The following is a 23,140-nucleotide window of genomic DNA, read 5'->3' as shown; positions in this document are numbered from 1 at the left end:
GTAGCCATAGTAACCCTAAGACAGTGCCTTAATGTGAAAACTTTTCTACATTATTCATCAGTTAGTTATTAAATGCTCAGCAGGAAGAATTATAGTGGCTTCAGATTAAAATAAAAAATCTCTCTACAAACCTCTCCTTTCTTCATTTTCTCCAAATCTCATTCCCCAGAGGTTAAAATAGAATTCAGAGGGAGTTATGCTTCCAAATTGTCAGTGTGTAGGAGCACAGCACATATTGCTGGAAGGGACACTTCATCACTGACTGTAGGTTAGTAGAGGCTCAGTTACAACGACAATTTGGTCCTTTCTTTCTAGGTTTCCCAATCTCAAGACTTTGCTACTGTCTCCAAAGGAGTTAAGAGAAGGCCACTGTGTTTCTCAGGGAGTTTGGACTTCCCTTAAGGGAAAGTAACATACAAGCACACAATTCTTAGAAAACCAGATAGTGAAGTGTAGGACTGAAGCAAATCTCTATGTGCATATTCCAAACCTTTGCAAGCTTGTAAGGGAAACTTGTTTTGTAAGGTTGGGGCCTCTGCTATGGATACTGGTAGTTGGTTACATTACTGGGATGACTCATTATTTAGGTTCAATAAAAAGATTACTAAAACAGATTTATCCCTTGGATTCCACCCAGTGGTCCTGAATGCAGATTAAATTGAATATGTATAGAAGGAAATGACCTTGAGATTAAATAACTTTTTTCTTTTTCTCATTGTGAGCTTGTTCTTTAGTGGTTGAGCTATCTCTCTAGCCTAGGAGATAATTATTTAAAAGGCTTATGGTATTGACTATAAATCTAAAATCTGTATCTGCTATACTAAGAAAAAGGTCAATTATGACAGGAGAAGTTAATGAGAATGCCTCAGGAAATTATATCAATATAAAGAAATTATGAAAAATACCTGATAATGATAAACAGGACATTTATTTTTCATATTCATTTGGGGGAAAGGGAAAAAGTCAGTTTGCCCTATCAAATGCTGGTCCTTCTGAAAGAACTTCAACTTACCCTAAGACACTGGATAAAGTCTTGATTACTGAGGGTTTTGTACTCTTAATCTGTAAGAAGAACTTCCTTTGAAGAGAGTGCTTACAGAGTGAGCCGTTGTGAGCAGCTTCGTTGGTGCACAGCCAGGCTCCCTCTCTGAGTGAAACTTTTCCCACATTGGCCACAGAGATAGGGTGTCTCTCCCGTGTGGATTTTTCCATGCAGAATACAATTGCCCCTGGTGTGGAAGCTCTTCCTGCAGTGGGAACACGCATAGGGCTTCAGACCTGTGTGAACTCTGATGTGCACAATTAAGCTTCCTTTCTGACTGAAAGCTTTTCCACACTGGTCACATCTATAGGGCTTCTCACCACTGTGAACTCTTCGGTGAACAGCAAGGTTACTTTGATTCCTGAAGCTTCTCTGGCAAATGGCACATTCATAGGGTTTCTGTCCAGTGTGGAGTCTCTCGTGGACAGCTAGACTGCCTCGCTGACTAAAGCTTTTCCCACACTCTTTGCACTGATAGGGCTTCTCTCCTGTGTGTATTCGCTGATGTGTAACTAGATTGCCTTTGGCCCTGAAGCTTTTTCCACACTGGGTGCACTCAAAGGGCTTCTGACCAGTGTGGATTCTCTCGTGCAATGTTAGACTACCTTTCTGGCGGAAAGACTTCCCACACTCCTGGCAATCATAGACCTTCTGTCTCACTCCAGGTGAGTCTTCCTGGAGTGCCTTAGAATCTGGGGATTTTTGTTCCAGCTTCTCTCTTCTGAAAGAACTCTGGAAATCCCAGCTCGAGGATCCCGAGGCCTCTGAAGGGTCATACTTGTGGGCTTCTGTCATCACATCTGGTAAAACGAGAGGGAAGTCATGTAAGATGCACCAATATGCTGAGTGAGAAGAACAGGGAGAAGAGAAATATAATCCTTAGAGGGCTAATTATGTGCCAGGCATTATCCTACGAACTCTGTATACATAACTGATATATACATATTATACTCTATATACATATGTATACTCTGTATACATAACTAATTATGTGCCAGGCATTATCCTACGAACTCTGTATACATAACTAATTATGTGCCAGGCATTATCTTACGAACTCTGTATACATAACTAATTATGTGCCAGGCATTATCTTACGAACTCTGTATACATAACTAATATATACAAATGTATATTCTGTATACATAACTAATTATGTGCCAGGCATTATCCTACGAACTCTGTATATATAACTGAATCTTGAAAACCATCCTGAGACTGCTATAGAGAGAAACTAAGCATGGGAGATCACATAACTATTAATCTGGGATTCAAATATTAGCATGATTCATAGCTACGTACTACCTTTAAATTTAATGTAGCCTCTCAAATTCTTGGTAGATAGACAGTATTATTAAATTTTTTTGGAGTAGGTACTTGGGATTGAACCTGGATCCTCTGGAAGAGCAGCTAGTGCTACCCACCAAGCCATCTATCTCTCCAGCCCTAACAAGATTATTTTATAAGAAAAAAAAAAAAAAAAAAAAGGCTCAGAAGGCCAGGCGGCGGTGGTGGCGGTGCATATCTTGGATTCCAGTGCACAGGAGGCAGAGGCAGACAGATCTCTGTGAGTGCAAGGTCAGCCTGGTCTACAGAGTGAATTCTAGAACTACCAGGGTTATAGAGAAAGCCTGGTCCAAAAACAGACAAAACAAAACAAACAAAGGGGCTCAGAAAATTAAGAAAATTATATAGAGAATCACAGAGAGCCTTTTACCTAAGTTTTAGCTGATTCCCAAACAGGTGTGAAGTTAGGATATGAAGGGACTAAAACTTTAAAACCTTAAAAGCACTCCTCTAAAATAAGCATAAAGTCAAGCAAAAGAGAGAATGATTCTGGTGAGAAGCCCCAAGGCTTACACTGCACTGGGTTCGAGACCGTCACTCTACCCGGTCTGCTCTCCAACAGTTGTTTACGACCTCAGAAAATAAGCAGTGTAATTTCAGATATATTACAAGATGCAGCGTACTGTCTGTTCCATTGTACGATGAAAAGCCTGAAGCTTAAGGAACTTTGATAATGCAAACAGGATTGGAATTCCTTCTTTTAAAATCCACGTTATTTCTGGTCTATTAAGCTACAGCAGAACTGAACAAGCCTATCCAGTCATTCTCTTCCTTGTTTCCCTATCTTTCTCAGACTCACTGTTAGAAACCCAAGACAGGGTTTCTCCATATAGCCCTGGCTGTGCCAGAACTCATTTTATAGACCAGGCTAGCCTCTAACTCAGAGATCTGCCTGCCTCTGCCTCGTAAGTGCAGGGATTAAAGGTGTGCACCATCATTGGCTGACTTCAAATTGTTTTCACTATCATTTCCAATTCAGCTTGCAGGCTTTTCCTGTACCCTGAGGAACAGTGAGCTTCACCAAATGAATGCATCTTCTTATAGTACTCTGAAGTCATCCCAGCAACCAGCTGACTCACTCACTGAAAAATGCTACATTCTGGGCATATCTTCCATGACAGTCCAGCAGGGTAGCTGTTGGAAACCCAAACATGTCCACTCCTGCTTGATGACTTTGATCACCGCCTCTTCATATGATTCTTCCATGGGCTGGTCTGGAATACCTGAGGGACAGAAAAAAACAAACAAACAAACAAAAAAACCAAATTAGAAAACAAACAGTAAAGGGCAGAGCTGAGAGTTGAGATCAGTTTGGGGTATAAACACAGGAAACCCAGACTGACTGAGGTAATGTCACTGCAAAGTGGGCTAAAGATAGCAGGACTGACTGACCAGAAACGGATCTTGGAGCAAAGAGGCAGAGGAAAACAGACAGCAGAGAAGCAGGAGTTCCTACTGTTAGTTCCCACGTAAGGGCCGCTTCTGTTTGTATTTCGTCTTGATATGAAATTGGAGTCCTCTACTCCCCAGGCAACTGTTGACTTTATTCCTCAAGCCTAAGAAGTCAGCACTTCAGCCTTCCTGGGTTTCGTTAAGAAGGAACAGCTCCAGCCCTCCTTTCTAGTTCCCCTGAAGTTACAATGACCTAACAAAGAAGGTCTTGTTACCTTCTGGCAATTCTTAGTAGGCTCTAAACCCAAACCACCATTCCCCCCCCCCCCCCCCAATGCTTATTTAAGGATCAAATTCCTGAATCTGTACACTTCATTTATGTAATGGTACAGTATAACCTTTGTTTCAGTATGTCCAATCAAAATGCTGGACTCTCTTAGCTTAATGAATTAGCAATCTGATGGTACAATTTTCTATTTTATTAACTGAGTAGCTAAACCTTCTATCCACTCAGTTATATATCCTGATGACAAATCTCTGAAGGATTCACTTCCAACTGGGAACACAAGCTATAAAGGGGTTCCCTGTCATGCTGCAAATGCATTCACTTAGAAATACAAGATATTATGCATTAAAAATAAAGCCCCCCCCCACCCCCCCGCGTGCATTCACAAAGAAAAGCACATGGTACCTCCTCCCTGGGGTTGGATTTTTTTTCTCTCGAGTGTCTAGAAAACATGGTTAAGTCAAAATAAGTGAGCACAGTATATACCTGCTAAGAGGTAGCCAACATGCCTCAGCTATGTCTCCAGACTCTCCCTGATTAATAGCAGGGCAACTTACAACAGGAAACTGTCGAGGGAAAACCGTGTTCAAGTCAGAGCAATCAAATTCTTGAAGGCATCGGAAGAGAGCGGTTTCATAACACAAAACGCTGCTTTACCTATTAGAAATGCTACCATAGCTCAGAATTAGGTTCTGACAGACTTGGAATTTTGCCTTGCTTCCCTCGGTGTATATGACCTGGAGCAAAGCAACCTAACAGCCCGGACTCCAGTTTCTTCACTTAGTAAACAAGTTAACACTATCTCATTAGATATCTCTCGGAAGAACAGATGACCAGAAAGTGAGGGAATCTCTTACATCTGAGACACGCCCTACAAATTGAAGACCTAAAATGGTGCTTTTTCAGGAGAGAGGGGCTGGAGAAGAGACAGAGTGATCTGTAGGGTTTGGGAGAAATCTAATGAGGCAATTTAAGGAGCGATGGGGTGAGGATGAATTTCCCCCCACGATAGACGCCACTCCCTTCTCAGCTCCCTAGGCGTGAACTCTGCATCTCCTGGCCTAGCTGGACCTTCCTGTGGCCCCTCCCACGCTTGCTGGGCCCCAGCTTCCCAGGGACCCCGACATCGCAGCGGGGCCCTTCCGCAGCAGACCGCGGCCCACCCGCTCTCCGACCAGCGCACCCTTGTCTGCGGCCGGCGATTTTGGCCTGGGCGGCCGGCCTGGCCTATTCACAGACCCTGGCCGGAGCGACAGGCTCACGACACAGCCCCCTCTCCCGGGCGCACAGACCCGGCCTCAGCCTCACTCACCGCAGCGGCGCGCGCCCGCAGACAGACAAAGCAGGCGCGGAGCCCGTAGCTGCCGCTGCAATGCTGCGCGTCGCCGGACCACAACTCCCAGGAGCCCGCGCGCGCCCCGAGGCACTGTGGGAAGCGCCACGGCGTAGCTGCGGCAGAAACGCGAAGCTGTCCCAGCGATGTCTGGTTCTGGTTGGAGGGGGGCGCCGTCCTGTGGAGGAGCAGTAATTGAAGCTTGGGGCTGCTTATGACGTTAAAACTACAGAAGACTCAGGGTTCTCTGTAGGGGCCGGGACCAAGTATTTCGGAGAAAGAATCAGGAACACTCTCTGGTCCGTGTAATAAGTTTTTTTCACCCAAAAGATGGACGAGGCATTTCAGGGTTTAGGCATTGCAACTACCCCAACTAGTTGCGCGACCCAGGGCGGGCATCTCACTTTTGGGGAGCCCAGGGAACTCGAGGAAACAGTATTCCCTCAGTTGACGCTAATATTGTCTTCTTAACTGAAGAAGTGTGACCCAAGGGATGAGATTTGAACACTCTAAAAGTTACCGAGGAGATGGGAGAGTAGCCCTCTTCCTAGGAGCTGCTTCTGGAGAGCCATTGGAGGGGCATGGATGCAATTGAACATCCATAAAATAAAAGCTCTCTTAAAATGCCTCAAACCTTCATCGACTACAGTTGTTCATATGCATTTCTAATAGCTTTTCTAAAGGACATTAGTTTTACCCTGGAACCCTGACTTCTTTCATAGTGTGCCTCCTCAGAGGCCTCCCTCCTCCAGAGTCCTCCCTTAGACATAGTTAGCCTATTGAATGAAAGAGACCATACGAATGTTTCCTCTTGCAGTACCCTTGTTCTTTCTCCAGAATTACAGGTGTCACGACTGGATGAAGCATTTGACTTCACAGGATCTCTCTGTTCTGTGAGACCAGATGTGGGATTAGGACAAGTTTCAGTTGACAAAAGCATTGGGAGACGATAAATCACGTTTCCTTCACAAATCTGCAAAGATTCTCTTAAACAGCCTTGGGGATATAGGTACACTTATTTTTTTTTGAAAAAAATTGATCCCATTTTGTTTAGTGTGTGTGGATGTGAGGGGTGCCTTGCTGTGCCTGTGGAAGTCAGAGACTCATTAATATAAGTGGGCTTGCTCTTCCTACAAGGGATCCAATTCAGGTCATCAGACTTGGCAGCAGGCACGATTACCTACACACCATCTTACTGGCCCAGATCCATTTGATAGAGTGGTTAGGATTGGGGTTGAAGGATCAGAGTCCCTAGACACATAGTCTTTGCCAAGATCTTAAATGGGGCGTAGTCCCCAGACACCACCTTCATCTTAATGCTTGCACGGGGAACGGGGTGCTGAGTGAGGGCTGGAGGGGAGTTCTATCAGTGCAGATTTAAATGCTTGTTAAAGACATCCCCATTCCTGGTACTTTAGATCACTAGGGGAAGGAGTGATAATTCAGAAAATGACTTTATGACAGTTTATTTGGGTGAAGAAAATGCTCAATGAACTCCTATGCTAACGTCCTCTCTATGTGGATCAAATGTGTAATAAAGCACAGATCCATAAAAGATCCAGAAGAACAGTTGAATTAATGTGATTATAATCGGCATAGGAAAGGGTTTTTGCAACCGTGATAACAAGGACAAAAATAAGTAAGAAAAAGATTAAAATTTAACAGTCTTTGTGGCCAACACCACTAAATGAAGACAATTCAAGACAAAGCTAAGGGGGAAAAGCTTAGTGACAGACACCATGTAAGTCAATAAGACAAACAATATGCTAATAAAAATATGGCCAACAACAGCAACACATCAAAAATATGGAGACTCAACTATTAAAGAAAGAGCTAACTGAAACAAAGAAAAATATTTCCCCAATTACTAAATGGCATCTGTAAAGGGGATAGGGAGACTCACGTTTTTATCCATGTGTAAATTGAGATAATCACTCTTGATGTGTGAAGTGCCCTAGAGAGGATTGGTGACATAGGTGATGAAGAGAATTTGCCCAGAGTCACAAAAACAAACAAACAAACAAACAAACAAACAAACCAGAATCTGTTGAGATACACTGCAAGGAGTGTCTAGAGAGAGGACACAGCTGAGAGGATGTGTGGGGGTCCTTTATAATAGTTGGGGGAGGGGCTCCTTGGTCTTAAAATATTGCTCTCAGTTGTTTTATTTTTAGTTATGTACTCCTGCTGGGTGTTTAAGACCATGTAGGTGATAGCCCCAAAGTAAGTTTTCTCTGTCTCTCTCTGTCTCTCTTCTCTTTCTCTCTCTCTCTCTCTCTCTCTCTCTCTCTCTTTCTTTCTTTCTTTCTTTCGATGTATGTATGTATATGAGTGCTCTGTCTCTATGCACACCAGAAGAGGGCATCAGATCTCAGCATAGATGCTCAGGGGTCACCATGTGGATGCTGGGAATTGAACTCAGGACCTCTGGAAGAGCAGCCAGTGCTCCTAACCGCTGAGCCACCGCTCCGGTCCCTCTTTTTTCTTTTCCTTTCCCTTCTTTTCCTGTCACAATTAACTGATATTCTTTAGGAGGTTTTCTTTTACTCTTAGGGACGGACTTGTGATGGTTTGTATGTGCTCGGCTCAGGGAGTGGCACTATTAAGAGGTATGGCCCTGTTGGAGTAGGTGTGGCCCTGTTGGAGTAGGTGTGTCACTGTGGGTGTGGGCTTTCAGACACTCATTCTAGCTACCTGGAAGCCAGAATTCTGCTAACATCCTTCAGATGAAGATGTAGAACTCTCAGCTCCTCCTGCACCATGCCTTCCTGTATGCTATCATACCCACCTTGATGTTAATGGACCGAACTTCTGAAACTGTAAGCCAGCTCCAATTAAATGTTGTCTTTATAAGAGTTGCATTGATCACGGTGTTTGTTCACAGCAGTAAAACCCTAAGACAGGACTTTTCAGGAGTCCCCTGGCTCCTTCATTTTTATTTTTATTGTTTTTTTATTGGATATTTTATTTACATTTCAGATGCCATCCCCTTTCCCCAATTCCCCCCCCCCCCATAATGTGTGTGAGTGTTTTGCCTGCCTGTCTATCTGTGCACCACATGCATGCTTGGTGCTCACATGGTCAGAAGAGTAATAAAATAATAAAAATAAGTCTGAGTGTCATTAAGACTTATTACAAGTAATTAAAAGCCTGATAAACAGCAAAAATACAAGTACACATCTTGATAAACTTGATAAACTCTTTGTCCATTAGGTCACATTTTATAATGTTGCTTGGCGTCGATCAGAGCTTAAGAGAAGCACACTGTTTCAAACAGAGGTCTGGATTTCAGTTTTGTACCAGTGTATTGGCTTTCATCTTCAGAACGTTAACAACCTTCACACACCTTTTTTCTTTAATAAGTGTCAGAACAACTAACATTTATAAACATTTTAATACAACTGAATCCAAATTATGTTCATGACATACTGTAACAAACTTAAGATTTTCTGTGGGATGACTGTCACACAAAATAAGAATCACCTGATAGGAATCACCTAGGAGACAAGTCTCCAGACAGACTGAGAGAGTTTTTAGATGGGGTTAGCCTAGGCCCTCATGTGAGGGATCATGTTTGTTAGGTTCACTGAGATAGGATGACAGATTCTAAAAGTGGGTGATACCATTTTTTTTTTTTTTTTTTGGCTTACTGGACTGGAAACTAAAACAAACAAACAAACAAACACCCCCACAAACCCAACCCAAACAAACACAAAACCAAACAAGGATAAGGTGTTGCTGAGCAGTGCCACTCGTCAGATCTGCCTCCTGACTGCAGATGCACTGTGACCAACTGCATCATGCTCCTTTGCCATAATTTCCCTCCTGTGATGAACTCTACCCTGAAACTGTCGGCTAAAACAAGGCCGTATTTTCTTAATTTTTTTCCCCTCTGGAACTGGAATTACATATGGCCATGACCTACCATGTGGGTGTTTGAGAACTGAACCTGGGTAAGCCAGTACTCTTAAACAGTGAGTCTCCTGCTCACTTCTTAAGTTGTGTTTGTCAGGGTGTTTGTCACAGCAATGGAAGACCAAGACAACCTGTCTACAGATAGTAAAAGTGTAAGGGTTTGTTAGAGGTATGCCTAGGTCTATGATCAGCAAAACAAGTAGAGAAAGCACATACAGAACCAAAACTATTTATTCAACAGTAGGTTTGGTTACAAAAGGCATCTTGTACTTTAAAAAGTTGGGAGAGATAGTTATAATTTCTTGGAAAGACAAAGGTTGAGAGCAGGGATGGGGGCAGGGACAAGAGGGAGGAGAGGGGGGAAAGGGAGAAACTGTTAAGTTTAGCTGTGACATGCATTTTAGAGGCTGTGACAAACCAGATCAAACTGTACTGCAGGGAATGATTAGCTCGCGTGTGGGCGCACGGGCGTGGGTTCTTGTTAGGTGGAGTTGTGGGTCCCCTGTGCCTTCTGCTCTTGTGGGTGCCTCAGGGAGGCTTGCCTCTGGAGAGAAGCGGAAGCACGGGATCTTTGACTGAGTTGGTTCAGTTTGGCACCACGGGGGGGGGGGGAGGGGGGGACACGACTGACCGGCATGGGGAGTTCTCACTCAGTCTGAAGTTCCTGGGGGGTGGGTGGGCAAGGGCTTTTGAGTGGACCTGGAGAGAGGGCCACCTCCCGCCAGCTCCGGGGAGCTCTGGTGAGCCTTTGCAGAGGCGGTTGACCCAGTGCACCGAGGCGCCCAGGCAAAGAAGTGGCCACGATGGGCCAGCGGACTCTATTCTATTCGGGGTTCCCAGAAGCCCTGGGGGGCTGCGGACAGAGACTGTGGGCTGTGGGCTGGCCTGCAGCTGAGAGGAATGAGGGAGAGGAAAGCCCTGACTGCCCGCAGGAAGAGACTCAGCTACTGTACTCGCTTGGCAGGGTCATGCTGAGGCTAGCTTGCTTGAAGAGGTGGGCCTCTGTGGCTGAATGCAGAGAAGCTCTCCACGGGAGATTACACAATGGCTCGATACTTGGAGAGCCCCTCTACAGTTCTCCACGACAGGCCCCAATGACACGAGGAAGTCTGTGGGTTTTATAGGCTTTATTTTCATGATGGATGGTAGTTGAATCTGGATGCACCCCACTTAGGTCAAGGCAAACCTGACTTAAATAGGGAGGAAGAAGGGAAGAGGGTCTGGAAAAGGAATATGTAATTGGCTATGCCCTCTGGCCTTGAGAGGTAACTCATTATTATGGAAATCTCTCTAGGTCCTGAGGCCTGTAGTCATGTCCTCTACCTGTGGAGGGGTTGGTAGGAGCATTGCCCTACGTGATTGCAAGGCACTGATCAGTGGAGATCTTCATCACGTGTCAGGAGCCTGGATTCTGGGAGCGTAGCGAAATAGATGCTCCTCCCTCACAGGCATGGACACCTGTTGGGTCTCCGGGGTATTTCCAGCCAGCGTTTCTACCAAAAACCAAGCCATCCTTTCACGGCCCCACACTGTACAATGGTTCCAAGGCTGAGTGTCAAGGAGGTGAAGAGGCTAGTGTTTCTGGCCTGGGGGTATATATACAGATTAAGGATTTTTTAATCTTTTATTTTTTATTTTTTATTTTTTAGAGACAGGGTATCATTGGGTAGCCCTGGCTGTCCTAGAACTCACTCTGTAGAGTAGACCAGGCTGTCTTTGAACTCACAGAGATCTGCCTGCCTCTGACTCCCAAGTACTGGGATTAAAGGTATGTATCATCACTTGATCTGTTTTTGAGAATACAATCCAGGAGCAAGTTGGAATAGAGGGTGAGTTTTCAACTGTGTGACCCCCAAAAGAAAGCTCTTGCTGTTGGTGATAGACCCATCCACTTGGAAAGAGCCTGAGGCAGCACCATAAGTGAGGTGTCTCCTGAGGAAAGGGGGCCTCCCACTTGTAAAAGCTAAACTCACTTTCACTTGAGAGTCATCTATGGTGGTGGAAGTAGAACTTCTGGTAGGGCAGAGCAGCAGGCCTTTGGGAGGTAGCTTAGTGACTTTTCTATTTTTGTAATAAAACAGGATCAGTCAGGGTGTAGTGGTGTGTGCCTTTAATGATAACACTCAGAGGCAGAAGCAGGCTGATCTCCAAGTTCTAGGCCAGCCTGATTTATAGAGCAAGTTCCTGGACAACCAGAACTTCACAGAGAAACCCTGTCTTAAAAAAACCAGCCAGCTAGCCAACCAACCAACCAACCAACCAACCAGCTAGCTAACCAAGGGACCAAGGGACCAAGGGACCAAGGGACCAAGGGACCAAGGGACCAAGGGACCAAGGGACCAACCAACCAACCAACCAAAAAACCCACTACTGCCAAAAGCAGCTTGGGAAATCAAGGGGTTTATTTTCTCCTCTTACTTGTAGTTCATCATCTGATAAATCGGCAGGAACTTAAGGCAAGAACCTGGGGGCAGGAATCTGGATGCAGAGGCCATGGAGGAATGCTGGTTACTGGCTTGCTCAGTCTGCTTTTTAATACCACCCAGGACCATCCACCCAGGGGTGGCACCACCCTCTGTGGGATAGGTCCACCATACCAATCATCAATTGAGAAAATGTGTCACAGGCTTGTCTATAGGCTAGGGACATGTTCTCAACTAAGTGTCCATTTTCCCAAATCATGTCAAACCATGTCAAGTTGCCATAAAAACTGGATGAGGTAAATGAGATTGAATGAGGTCATGAGGGTGGGACACCATGATGACCTGACCCTAGTGGCTTCATAAGAGGAAGAGAGATCCCAGTCAGTGTGCTTGAACCAGGTGATGCCCTCTGCCATGTTATGGTGCAGCAAGAAGCCACCAGGTGATAGTTCTGTGCCTTTTAACTTGCCAGCCTCCAGAAGATACAAGGCAAGTCCATCTCTATACTTTATAAGTTATTAGTTCTTATTATAGCAGCAGGAAATAATAGAGACCACAGTTTTCTCAGAGAATTCTTTGGTTAAGATAGGTTATTTAAAATATAGTTGTTTAACTTTTGTAAAAAAATTTTTGAAATGATTATAGGCTTACCAAAGGTTTGCAAAGCAACACAAAATGTATGCCTTTCACTTCTTCTAATAGTAAACACGTACAGAATTGTAACACAAAGGACATTGTTACAACATGCTAGACTAATATTTAAGTATAAGTTTCTGCCTACTTAAACTTTATTAGTTTTTTATGTGTTTGGTTTTATGTTCCAAGATTCAACTCAGAGTCTCACACTTCATACAGTTCTTGTGTCTCCTTAATTTCTCCCAATTTGCATTTATGAAATTTAATGGTGATGGTAGAATGTTGAAATGTCAGTCACTCTGTAAGGGCATACTAATGACCCGCTTGCTTTCTCTTCTTTTTGTTCTTATTTTTTTCCTTACCAAAGAAGATTTAAATTATCTTTATTTTCATTTGTTTTTACTGAAGAAAGAAACAAGCAATGCTTTTATTTCTGAAATAGGGGAAAACCTAGACGGTCATTTCAAAGGCTTTATAGCAGCCTCAACTGTGTTTTTAGAATAGTTAATGCATTTCTTGGGATGCAAAGGCCACAGCCATAATAATCACACAGCTGATTTTATGACTAATAAATAATTTAAAATTTAAGCTGGGCGGTGGTGGCGCACGCCTTTAGTTCCAGCACTTGGGAGGCAGAGGCAGGCAGATTTCTGAGTTCGAGGCCAGCCTGGTCTAACAGAGTAAGTTTCAGGACAGCTAGGGCTACACAGAGAAACCGTGTCTCGAAAAACAAAAAAAAAAAAAAAAAAAAAAAAAAAAAAAAAAAGAAAAGAAAAAAAATTTTAAATTTAGCACAGGGTGGCTTTTCGAAGTAGCTGGGTGAGGTTGGGGGTAGGTGGCGTTTATGCTCCTTGTCTCCTGTTGTGTGGCTTCAGCTGCTCCTCCTGCTTCTGTTCTTCATAGGTATGTCGACCAAGTAGAACATTTTGGGTCTCCCTTAACAAGCTTGCCTCTTCCCGAAGCTCCCAAGAAAGCCAACTTCTAACACTGTGTGTAGGTTATCTCCCGACTGAGACGCAGGTCGCTCTTGGTGCCTACAGTTGACATGGCTGATCTGTACGTGGGTTTCTGTGTGCGCTCAGGTCTGAATCTGCGTGTGGTACACGATAATTTCCAGGCTTAGAGATTTTCTTGCTTCGCTTAGGGGTTTCCCTAGCAAGTGTTCAGGAGGCTAAAACCTTTTCTCAAGCCCAGAAACCTTTTCGCCCTTACAGCAGCAGAGGGCGCTGCGGGCACGCCAAAGACCAGCTCTACCAGCTGCAGTGGTCATGAGGCAAAAGTGTGGGATCCCGGGCCCTTGGTTCTGGATTTTAACTCCAACCGGAGCAAAGACTATGAAGGAAAAAGATGGAACTTTCTTTGTCCCTTTTCCTTGGTGATTTGTCACCTCAGTAGGACAACCCAGCATGGGTGAGGAAGATTTTGCTGGAAGGTGACAGGATGTAGCTCTTCCCTGTGTGAAGGGGGGAGGTAATTACCATCCTACTTTAACTCACAAAAACTCCCTTGCTGATCCAATGACCCCCAGCTGGACTTGGGTATCAAAAATGTGACCTCCACTATCTTAGTTCTCACTCATGCTTACTAGCTTTTCCTTTGTGCCTGAGAGCGGTAGTCAACCAACTTAGGGCTACTTCTTCCATTCCGTGATTAATTAGGCCTGCGGGGCTAAACTTTTATGGTTGCTTTTCACCTATTTTTTGGGTGGATTCTGCCAGGGGAGTTCCAGGTTCCATAGACTGCCTGCCTGGTGCCCAGGGATGACTGCTTCCTTCCTGGGCCTTGGTGTTTTCAGGCTTCTGTTGACCTGCCTATCTTCCTCATGTTTTGCAGCCTCTGGGGCTTTTACAGAGGGCTGGAATGGTGTCCATGGCCCCTAGAGTCCCTCGGTGATGTGGGCAGAGGTGTGCTGTGGCAAGGACAACACGGGGACCTCTAAACCTCCATGGAAGATTGTCTTGAGGGCTTCCGTGATGAATTTCACGAACCCAGTTCCAGCACTGTCTAGAATCTCTGTGGTGCCCAGCTTCCCAGCTGCCCTGGACTTAGGGCTGTACCCCCATGTTTTGCTGGTGGAAGGAGGTCTGCTGTATGGGTCCTCTGGTTTCTCTGCTTCCCCCCCGCCCCCCTGCACCTGAGACTGATGGCGCATCCTCTGGGAATTGCCTGATGTGTCTTACTCCTAGACAGTCTTTACATCTTCATGATAGAGCTGGGGAGTGTACAGCAGACCTGACATACTCTGTCCAAGTAGTTGTGGGGAGAGGATAGGCCACAGTGTGGACCCTGACTCAGGCTTCCCTGTCAGTTCTTTCTTCCTTATCTATGGGGGTTCCACAGAGACATCAGAGATGGAGATGCAGAGTCTCTCTCTCTCTCTCTCTCTCTCTCTCTCTCTGCCTCTCTCTGTCTCTCTCTCTCTCAGAGCTGTAATTGTATAAGTATATTACCATATTACCAGAGAAACATAGATACACATAGACAGAAGCACATAGGCATACACAAGACATAGATACAAACATGCAGATGGGAGACACACCCCCTCCAACAAGGGCACACCTCCTCCAATCAGGCCACACTTCCTAATAGTGCCACCTGGATGGCCAAGCATTCCAACACACAAATCTCTGGGGGCCAAACCTATCCAAAGCACTGCAGGTGGGCACACAGAGAGATGCACATAGAGGCGCGTAAAGAGATGGCGATACGTGCAGGTGAACTTTAAGAGACAGATGCACACAGAAGTAGGAATGTGCAGAGACACACAGAGACATGGGGACACATGGCACACACGCATTTATTTACACATGGAGGCTTGCAAGATATATAGACAGACTTGTCTCTGAGACACAAACATAGACATACATACAAAGTTAGAAAGATAAAGACATCCTTGGCTTCTCACGTCACATATGTGCGTGGCGTAATGTACTGACCAACCTTTTGATCTTTTCGTTGTTATCTTTCAAGTCGTTGGCCTCACACCTGGAGAGCACGGTTTGGAGCGGGAGGCTATGAATGACGTCACTTTGTCTTTTGTTCCGTAAAGACACGCTTTACTGAGTGCCACAGCTTGTGTCTTGTGACACGGCACTGGGATCTGCCTGCTCTTCTTGGGGACAGTCTTGTATTAGAACTGTGTCTGATGTTTGTACATGTTGTCCTTCCCCACCCAGACCCCAGGCCTGACACAGGGCTGTCAGAGTACAAGCAGCATGGCTTTCTGACCTTCTGTGGGTCACGCCTACTTTGCTGTGGGACCTTGACTTGCTCCTTTCATGCCTGCGAGTGCTAGAAATATCCAGAGGTTTTTCGAGACAGGGTTTCTCTATGTAGTCCTGGCTGTCCTGGAACTCACTCTGTAGACCAGGCTGGCCTTGAACTCAGAAATCCACCTGCCTTTGCCTCCCAAGTGCTGGGATTAAAGGCGTGCGCCACCACCGACCGGCGCCCACAGCTTTTTATAACATTGTAAATATTGTTTGGTCTCAGCCCTGACCTTTCTCCCTAAAACTGGCGATTTGATGTGGGGTTCAGGAAGTCTGACCCTGCTGACCCTCCATGGAGCTCTTGTTACACATAAGTAACTCCCTCTGCCAGCCCTTCACCTCCTGTTTTATCTCCAGCATTCTTGCTACAGGACTGCCGATCTGAATTATGATGCTGTTATAATGCAGTCCCTTCAAGGCAGCAGCATCTGGTCACGTGCTTCCCACTAAGGGCCGGAGAAACCAAAGCAGGAGGATGGCAGGCGCTGGCTTACAGTTAGGTGGGAGTGAGGTTTAGTCTTCTCAGTGCTTCTGACTTTCCTAGCCATGTTTTCGGAGTTAGCAGAATCTGGTGCCACCGTGACCACATTGGTGTACGAGCTTGCCTTCCCTATACCACACGGTGCTGCTCGTATCACTGCCTTGCTGGTTTAAAGCATGATTGTAGGTTTCTCAGTAGCAGGGAACACCACCGTTTGCAGAACACCTCTTGTACTAGCTGAGTTCACATAACTCTGGGGACACACTGACTTCTTGCTCCCTCCCTTCCTTCCCTGCCCTTTTGGACCCCTTTACCCCCAATACTAGCACAGTGTTTTCAGCCTCCCTAACGCTGCCCCCTTTAACACAGTTTCTCATGCTGTGATGACCCCAACCATATGCATTGTAATAAATATTTTTGGAGACAGACGGTTGCCAAAGGGGTCGCGACCCACAGGTTGAGAACTGCTGTACTAGGACGCCGTGGAAAGAAGATACTTTTGTCATTTATTCAATAAATTTTGTGACTCCTGTGAATTGACTTATTTTTCTTTTGTGTTTTCTGGACCAGGGGCCAGAGTTTAAATTGGACAATTGAAGCATCACAAAACTCCAAGGGATGGGATTCAAAATTGGTGTGTGCTGAGTTGGATAACATTAAAATGATACTCCAGCAGATGGCAGCAAAGAGCCATGAAACAGAGTTGCCTTGTAATCACCGGGCTGCATCACTGAGTCATGGGTGGCCTGCCCTTGGCACCGATGATTTACAACACTCATTACCTGGGTACATCCAGCTTCATATTTCTTTGTGCCTACTAGGCTGACTCCAGAAATCAGGATTCTTCTTTCCAATCCAGTTAATTGGGGCCCAGAATTTGGTCCAGGGATCCTCAAACTACTGCCAGAAAACCAGATCCAGCTTATGTTTGGCAGCAAGACCAGAAATGATTTTTACATAAAAAATTAGTTTAAAAAACACTTATTTATTTTTAATTTATGCATATGTGTTCTCCCAGAGGTCAAAAGAAGGCGTCTGATCCTCTGAAACTGGAGTTACAGGCAGTTTAAAGCAGATTGACGTGGGTGCTGGGAGCCACCTGGAGCCTTCTGCAAAAGCAGTAACGGCTGTTAATTGCTTAGTCTCCATGCTTTCGTGTGATTGAAAATAGTCAATCACATTTTTTGTGACAGCTGAAAATGAGACAAAAATCAAGTTTCTGTGTTTGCAAATAAAAGTTTTTATTTCAACACATTTGTGCTAACTTATTTTCTGGTTACCTTTCCTGTATTTAACCTACAATGGCAAAGTTGAGAAATCGTGGCAGATGTTGTATGAGTGAAAAGCCTAAAGCATCTTCTCTCCTGCTCTTTACAGAAACGTGCTGTAAATTGCCGGATCAGTTGCCAAGGACTTCTGTGGATTCCCAACTGTTATGATAGTTTTGGAGAGTACTAAGGGTTGCGGGTGTACTGTGGGTCCCTGAGAACCCTAGGAGATGGCAGTGATGGATTCTCTTTCAGTTCTATCCAGAGAGCATCCTTGGGGATGCTAGGTTCTGTCAGGCAGGGGTCTGGTTCCAGGAATTGTGGTTGTTTCCAAGGATGTGTTCTTGCTCAAATCCCCCAAGGGTCTTGGTTCATGTACTAACTTTGACCCTGGATTTAAAAGAATGCTTTTGACCTTTCAAACTCCTCTGGTGACAAGTTGAGCATCTCTTAATGTCTTTGCGCTGTCTAAAATTCCTGCCGAGCTGACATCGATGTGAACATTATGTAATATATTTGTGTATAGAAATGTCACATGGTATTTCACAAACATGCAAAAATCTTACATGTTGATTTAAAAAAATCCCAGCTGACTAAAAATTTTGTAAGGGCAATACTCTATGGCATTCTGTATGATAGGTAATGAATTTAGACAAGGGTTCACTGTGTTCTGAAAACCTGTGCTTGCAGTGGTCCGAGTTCTCTGTAGAACATTCCTAACAGACCACCTCAGGGAAGGTGTTTCCATAGGAGAACGGTTGATTTTCTGTGCTACATTTTGTGCTCCATCCATAGCAACTCATGCCATTTTCATTTATTGGGAACTCTGAGAGCTCCTCTTTTGAAAAGATCTCTGGAATCCAACTTCTTCCCCCTCTTTTGCTGTTGTCTATTGAAGACACCACCACCTTGCTCCTGAAGATTACTGAAGAGCTTCTAAGCTGCCTTGCTGGTGTTCGCTTCCTCCAGCTGCAAACTGCAGACCAGGACTGGGATGGTCACTCCTGTGCCCACGAGCTTATGCTTCTCCTTTGCTCGGGATCGTGCAAGGTCTTAGACTCGCTGAAAGCAGAGGCTGGAGACCTTTGAGTTATCCACACTGCATCCACCTCTCTCTGACCTCTCTGATGCTTGGATGTTCCCCTTACTCCTGTGTGATCCTAGTGGTCTGCTGGAGCGCCAGGCACGTCACCGAGAACATCACACTGCTGGGTGCCAGTCGACGACACCACTCTTAGATTTTTCTCCTTCAATTCTTTGCTCAGATGTAATTTTCATCTTGGGCCAATCTCCACCATTCGTGATATTACAACCAGTCCCTAACCCTCCCCACCGTTGCCCTGGGCTGCTCTGTTTCTCATACTGTGACATTTATCCCCACTGTTCAGTTAACAAACTACCTATCCCAAGGGGCTTAGAGCAATGTCTGTCATATACAAGATGCTCAGCACGTATTTACTGAGTGAATGATCAAGTGACTTCTTAAGAGGCAAGACACACATTAGCAAGTTATCTCAAAAAGGCTGGCCGTTGGTTTTTAAAAATTACTTAATATTTTTAATTACTTTAATATTTTAATTTACTTATGCTTATTTTAAAATCATTTTTTGAAGATTCCATATGTGGGTGTTGTATTTACATTATGTCTGTCTGTATGACATTGTCTTTATCCTTTTTCCTTCTTTGTGGAGCCACAGAGCTATTTTATTTTGTATACAGTGTTCTGCCTGCATTTATACTGCAGGCCAGAAGAGGACACCAGATCTCACTATAGATAGTAATAAATCACCATGTGGTTGCTGGGAATTGAACTCTGGACCTCTGGAAGAGCAGACAGTGCTCTTAACCGCTGAGCCATCTCTCCAGCTTGTATTTACATTATTTATCTTCCTCTACTCCTCCAACTCTTCCTGTGTTTCTCTCACTTTCTTTGAGAACGTCTTATTCTTTTTTTTCCCCCAACAAAAAAACCAAGCAGTTTTTATTGCAGTATTACAAAAACAGTTTCCATTTTGTCAATATTTTACAACTCACTTAGCTTTAAGGGTTGGGAAAGAGAAAGTGGGACACTAAAAGGGAAAATTTTAATAGACATTTCTAAAAGGAAAACTGTCCCCAGTCCTCCCACCCAAATAAAAACCCAAATGTCAATGTTACTACCCAAGAGGCTGTGAGGAAAGCAGCAGTCACACTCTGACAATTCCCCATAAATCATGTCAGAGACACAGGAGTATTTGAGACAGTCATCAGTACAACTGGTTGTGCTGATCATTTCTGTAGTCGTTTCTTCCTCCTGTTTTACCTCCATAGCTACCTCTGTCACCTCCATAACCCCCACCTCTGTCTCCACCATAGCCCCCACTTCTGTCTCCACCATAGCCCCCACCTCGGTCTCCACCATAGCCCCCACTTCTGTCTCCACCATAGCCCCCACCTCGGTCTCCACCATAGCCTCCACTTCTGTCTCCACCATAGCCCCCACTTCTGTCTCCACCATAGCCCCCACTTCTGTCTTCATCATAGCCTCCACTGCTACCACCATCACCACCATGGACTCCTCCATAGGCCCCCCCCGGCTGTGGTCTCTTCCATATCCTCCTCGATCACCTCCATAGCCACCTTGTCTCCTCCATAGCTGCCCCCTCAGTCTCCACCATAACCACCTCGGTCTCCTCCATAGCCACCCCCACTTCTGTCTACACCATAGCTACCACCACTCCTGTCTCCACCATAATCACCACTCCACCTCTGTAGCCCCTTTCTCCACTGTAGCCTCTCCCCTGGAACTCTTTCCCTGAGGAACGTGAGTCCTCTGCTCTAGGCTCATTGCACAGATTACAGGAATTTCTTTGAGCAAAGTTCATATTTCCACATGACAGACTAGGGCAAACCCAGCCCCCATTCTTGGGGTCTCCACCTCGCCCCTGAAAACCTCCATGGCCTCTATATCCTTCACAACCTCATCGTCCACCTCCACTTCCACCACCTCTCTTGAATTCAGGCCTTCTAGTGGTAAATGATACTTTAATGGTTTCCATGGAATCTTTCCCATCAAACCAATCAACGGCTGCCTTAGCTGATGGAGGGTCATCAAATGACACTGTTGCTCCCCGCTTTGGCTTTCCTGTGTCTTTGTCTGTGTAAATATTTTTTCATTTTCAGTCTTTTTGTTAGTCTTGATAATTCCTATTTGCGTAAAGAACTCTCCCACTTGATCTGTAGACACAACCTCCCCAAGTCCTTGCACGAAGATTGTGTTGTTATCTGAATTATCAGACTCTGAATCAGCATCTGGTCTTGGTCCATAATTCCTGTGACCACCAAAACTTTTGAAGCCACGGTGGTCACCACCATTGATCCTGTCATAGGACCTGTTCCATCCTGTTCATATCCCCCATGCCCTCTACGTGTGACCCGCCATATCCTCTGTTATCTTTTCTACACCTACTCACATCACGATGGTCATCTTGTGTGTGGTGGCTGTAGTTTTCCCTTTGTGAACGGTAAGACTGCTGGTTTTGACTGTAGGAATCATGTTGCTGATACCTGGACTGCTCATCGTATGAGTCTTGATGCTGATCATGACCTGACTGCTGGTCATAAGAATCTTGCTGACCATAGTTTGACTGGCCATATGAAGGTGCTCTTCCACCTTGACCTCCTGATGAGTCCGTGTTTTGTTGTCCCTGGTTATTATATGATTGCTGGCCATATGAACTCTGCTTTCGATTCTTATAACTACCATAGGACTGTGAATAACTTGATTGATTTTGTCCATAACCGGAGTAACCACCATAGTTTTGTTCATATGAAGAATCAGTCATTTGCCCATAGCCAGAATAGCTTTGTGGTGTTTGTCCATAGCCTTGACTGCCTTGATTTCCATAGGAAGAATAACTTTGCTGCTCACCCCCAGAATGACTGTAACTTCCAGAATCCAACAAGACTAACAACTGCGGCGTGGAGCCCCTCATGCCCGCAGAGAACAAGGAAAATGAAAAGCCAGGCGGTGCAGCTGCTGGAGCTGCTCTGAGCAGATGCCTTTTTAAAAAAATTTTTTTATTGGATATTTTATTTACATTTCAGATGCCATTCCCTTTCCCCATTTCCCCTCCTTAGAAAACCCCTATCCCATGCCCCCTTTTCCTTTTTGCTTTTATATAATTTTTTAAATGTTAATCAAAGGCTTTATATGTTTGGTAATGCTCAATATCAGTCAGAAGTGTAACCCAGTACCCAACCTAGATATATCAACTATCTTTGACTGGCAGAGACATGTGAACATCCGCCTCCATGTCCCCCCCCCCCCCGCTTCTCTCTCTCATCACCTAGCTCCTCCTCTCCTCCTCTCCTTACTCCTCCTCTTCCTCTCCCCACCTTAGCTCCTCCTACATATCACTCTTCCTGTTAAAATAAAACTTTTCTCTCAAAATACAATTAGAGCATAACTATACCAATTTGTGTCAGTAAGGTGCAAGATAGACCTAATGCCCACTCCATCATTTTGTTGACTAAACAGAACCTCTGTCATCTCTCCTAACTAAAAGACTTAGTTCTGAACCTGGCCTTTTTCTTGGCTTTAGAATGAATGTCAGCTGAAAACCAACCTCTCAAATCTTTTTTCTCAAAGTAAATAGCCAGGATTGGCTATGAGACTATACGTTTTTAACCCTGTCAGAAATCCAGAATGACTGAGTTAACTGAAATTATAGGAAGCACAAAGCATAGCTTCTAAAACTTAGCCAATTTATAGAGACTGCTGAACACCTGGACAGTCCCTATACTACAAAACGTTGAAGCATCCAATCTTCAGCCTTCTGGCCCAGGATCATCTGACAGACTTAGTGATGCAGAATTATTAAGGGCTGATTACTCTGTCTTGGCAGATATAATCAGTTGACTATTCTGCAAGTGTGTCCTTTTCTGGACAGTAATTTGTCTGTAGATGGAAAGAGGAGATGCCTTATTTTTTTTTTTTTTAACTATTATTCACCCCCCTGCTCCCCTCCCCACAAATACAGTCTTCCAAGTGCATTTAGTGTCACCAGTTTGTGTATGTGTATGTGTATGTATGTGTATGTGTATATGTTTAGAACTGACTACTTGGGACTGGATAATCTATCAGGGACCTCATTCTTGAAAAAGACTGATTCTCTGTATTTCCTCAGCCATTAATTGCCTATAGCTCTTTGTCTAAAGGGCTTTGTGAGATTTCCCTATCTGTATTGACATGCCAGCTAGTGTAGTCTCATGTAGGTCTTGCTTAGGTGATCATAGTTTTGAGATTTCATGGGTACAGATTCCCAATCATGTATGGAAGACACTATCTTACAGCAGATGGTCCTGTCCTTTGAGTCCTATAACACTTATTCCCTGTGTTTCCGTGATGCTCCCAGAACCTTAGGTGTATGGGTTGTGCTATAGAAGAATCAGTTGGGGTTGGGCGCTTCAGTCAGCTGTACTGTATGTTTTGACCCCTGTGGCTTTCCGTAACGGTCTCTGTATGATACAACAAGATGCTTCTTTGAGGAGGGGTCAGGGTTACACTTATACGTAGGTGCAAGGATAAGTATTTTGAATGCAGTTAGGAATTGTATTGGTTTAGGAGAGCATCAGTATAGATTCTCCTCTAAGATCCATGAACTCACCAGCCATAAACAGGTAGGTGGCTGAGCTTACAGTTACCAGGCACGAATTTCCTCTTATTGAGTGGGTCTTACATCCAATTGGATGGTTGTTGGTTGTCCC

At 44.7% G+C, this 23,140-nt stretch overlaps 1 protein-coding gene and 1 pseudogene across 7 annotated transcripts; both read right to left on the bottom strand.

The window, feature by feature from the left end:
• Positions 1-909: 909 nt before the first annotated feature.
• On the bottom strand, positions 910-5,521 carry Znf32 (zinc finger protein 32). 7 transcript variants are annotated; one of them, XM_076940369.1, is made up of 5 exons: positions 5,380-5,466; positions 4,554-4,633; positions 3,782-4,034; positions 3,473-3,612; positions 910-1,884 (listed from the first exon to the last, which is right to left on the bottom strand). In XM_076940369.1, the coding sequence occupies exons 4-5, from the start codon at positions 3,540-3,542 to the stop codon at positions 1,094-1,096; spliced, it is 861 nt and encodes a 286-aa protein (XP_076796484.1). In that variant the 5' UTR covers positions 3,543-3,612; positions 3,782-4,034; positions 4,554-4,633; positions 5,380-5,466; the 3' UTR covers positions 910-1,093. The 7 variants fall into 7 exon arrangements, with proteins under 7 accessions (XP_076796484.1, XP_076796485.1, XP_076796487.1 ...); XM_076940370.1 differs by having other exon boundaries at positions 3,846-4,034; XM_076940372.1 differs by lacking the exon at positions 3,782-4,034.
• A 14,117-nt stretch (positions 5,522-19,638) lies between these two features.
• On the bottom strand, positions 19,639-21,366 carry LOC117715729 (TATA-binding protein-associated factor 2N pseudogene; annotated as a pseudogene).
• Positions 21,367-23,140: the final 1,774 nt, after the last annotated feature.

This window comes from Arvicanthis niloticus, chromosome 9 (genome assembly GCF_011762505.2).
Source record: "Arvicanthis niloticus isolate mArvNil1 chromosome 9, mArvNil1.pat.X, whole genome shotgun sequence".
In the NCBI taxonomy this organism is placed as follows: Eukaryota; Metazoa; Chordata; class Mammalia; order Rodentia; family Muridae; genus Arvicanthis; species Arvicanthis niloticus.
This window is presented reverse-complemented; position numbering and strand designations above follow the sequence as displayed.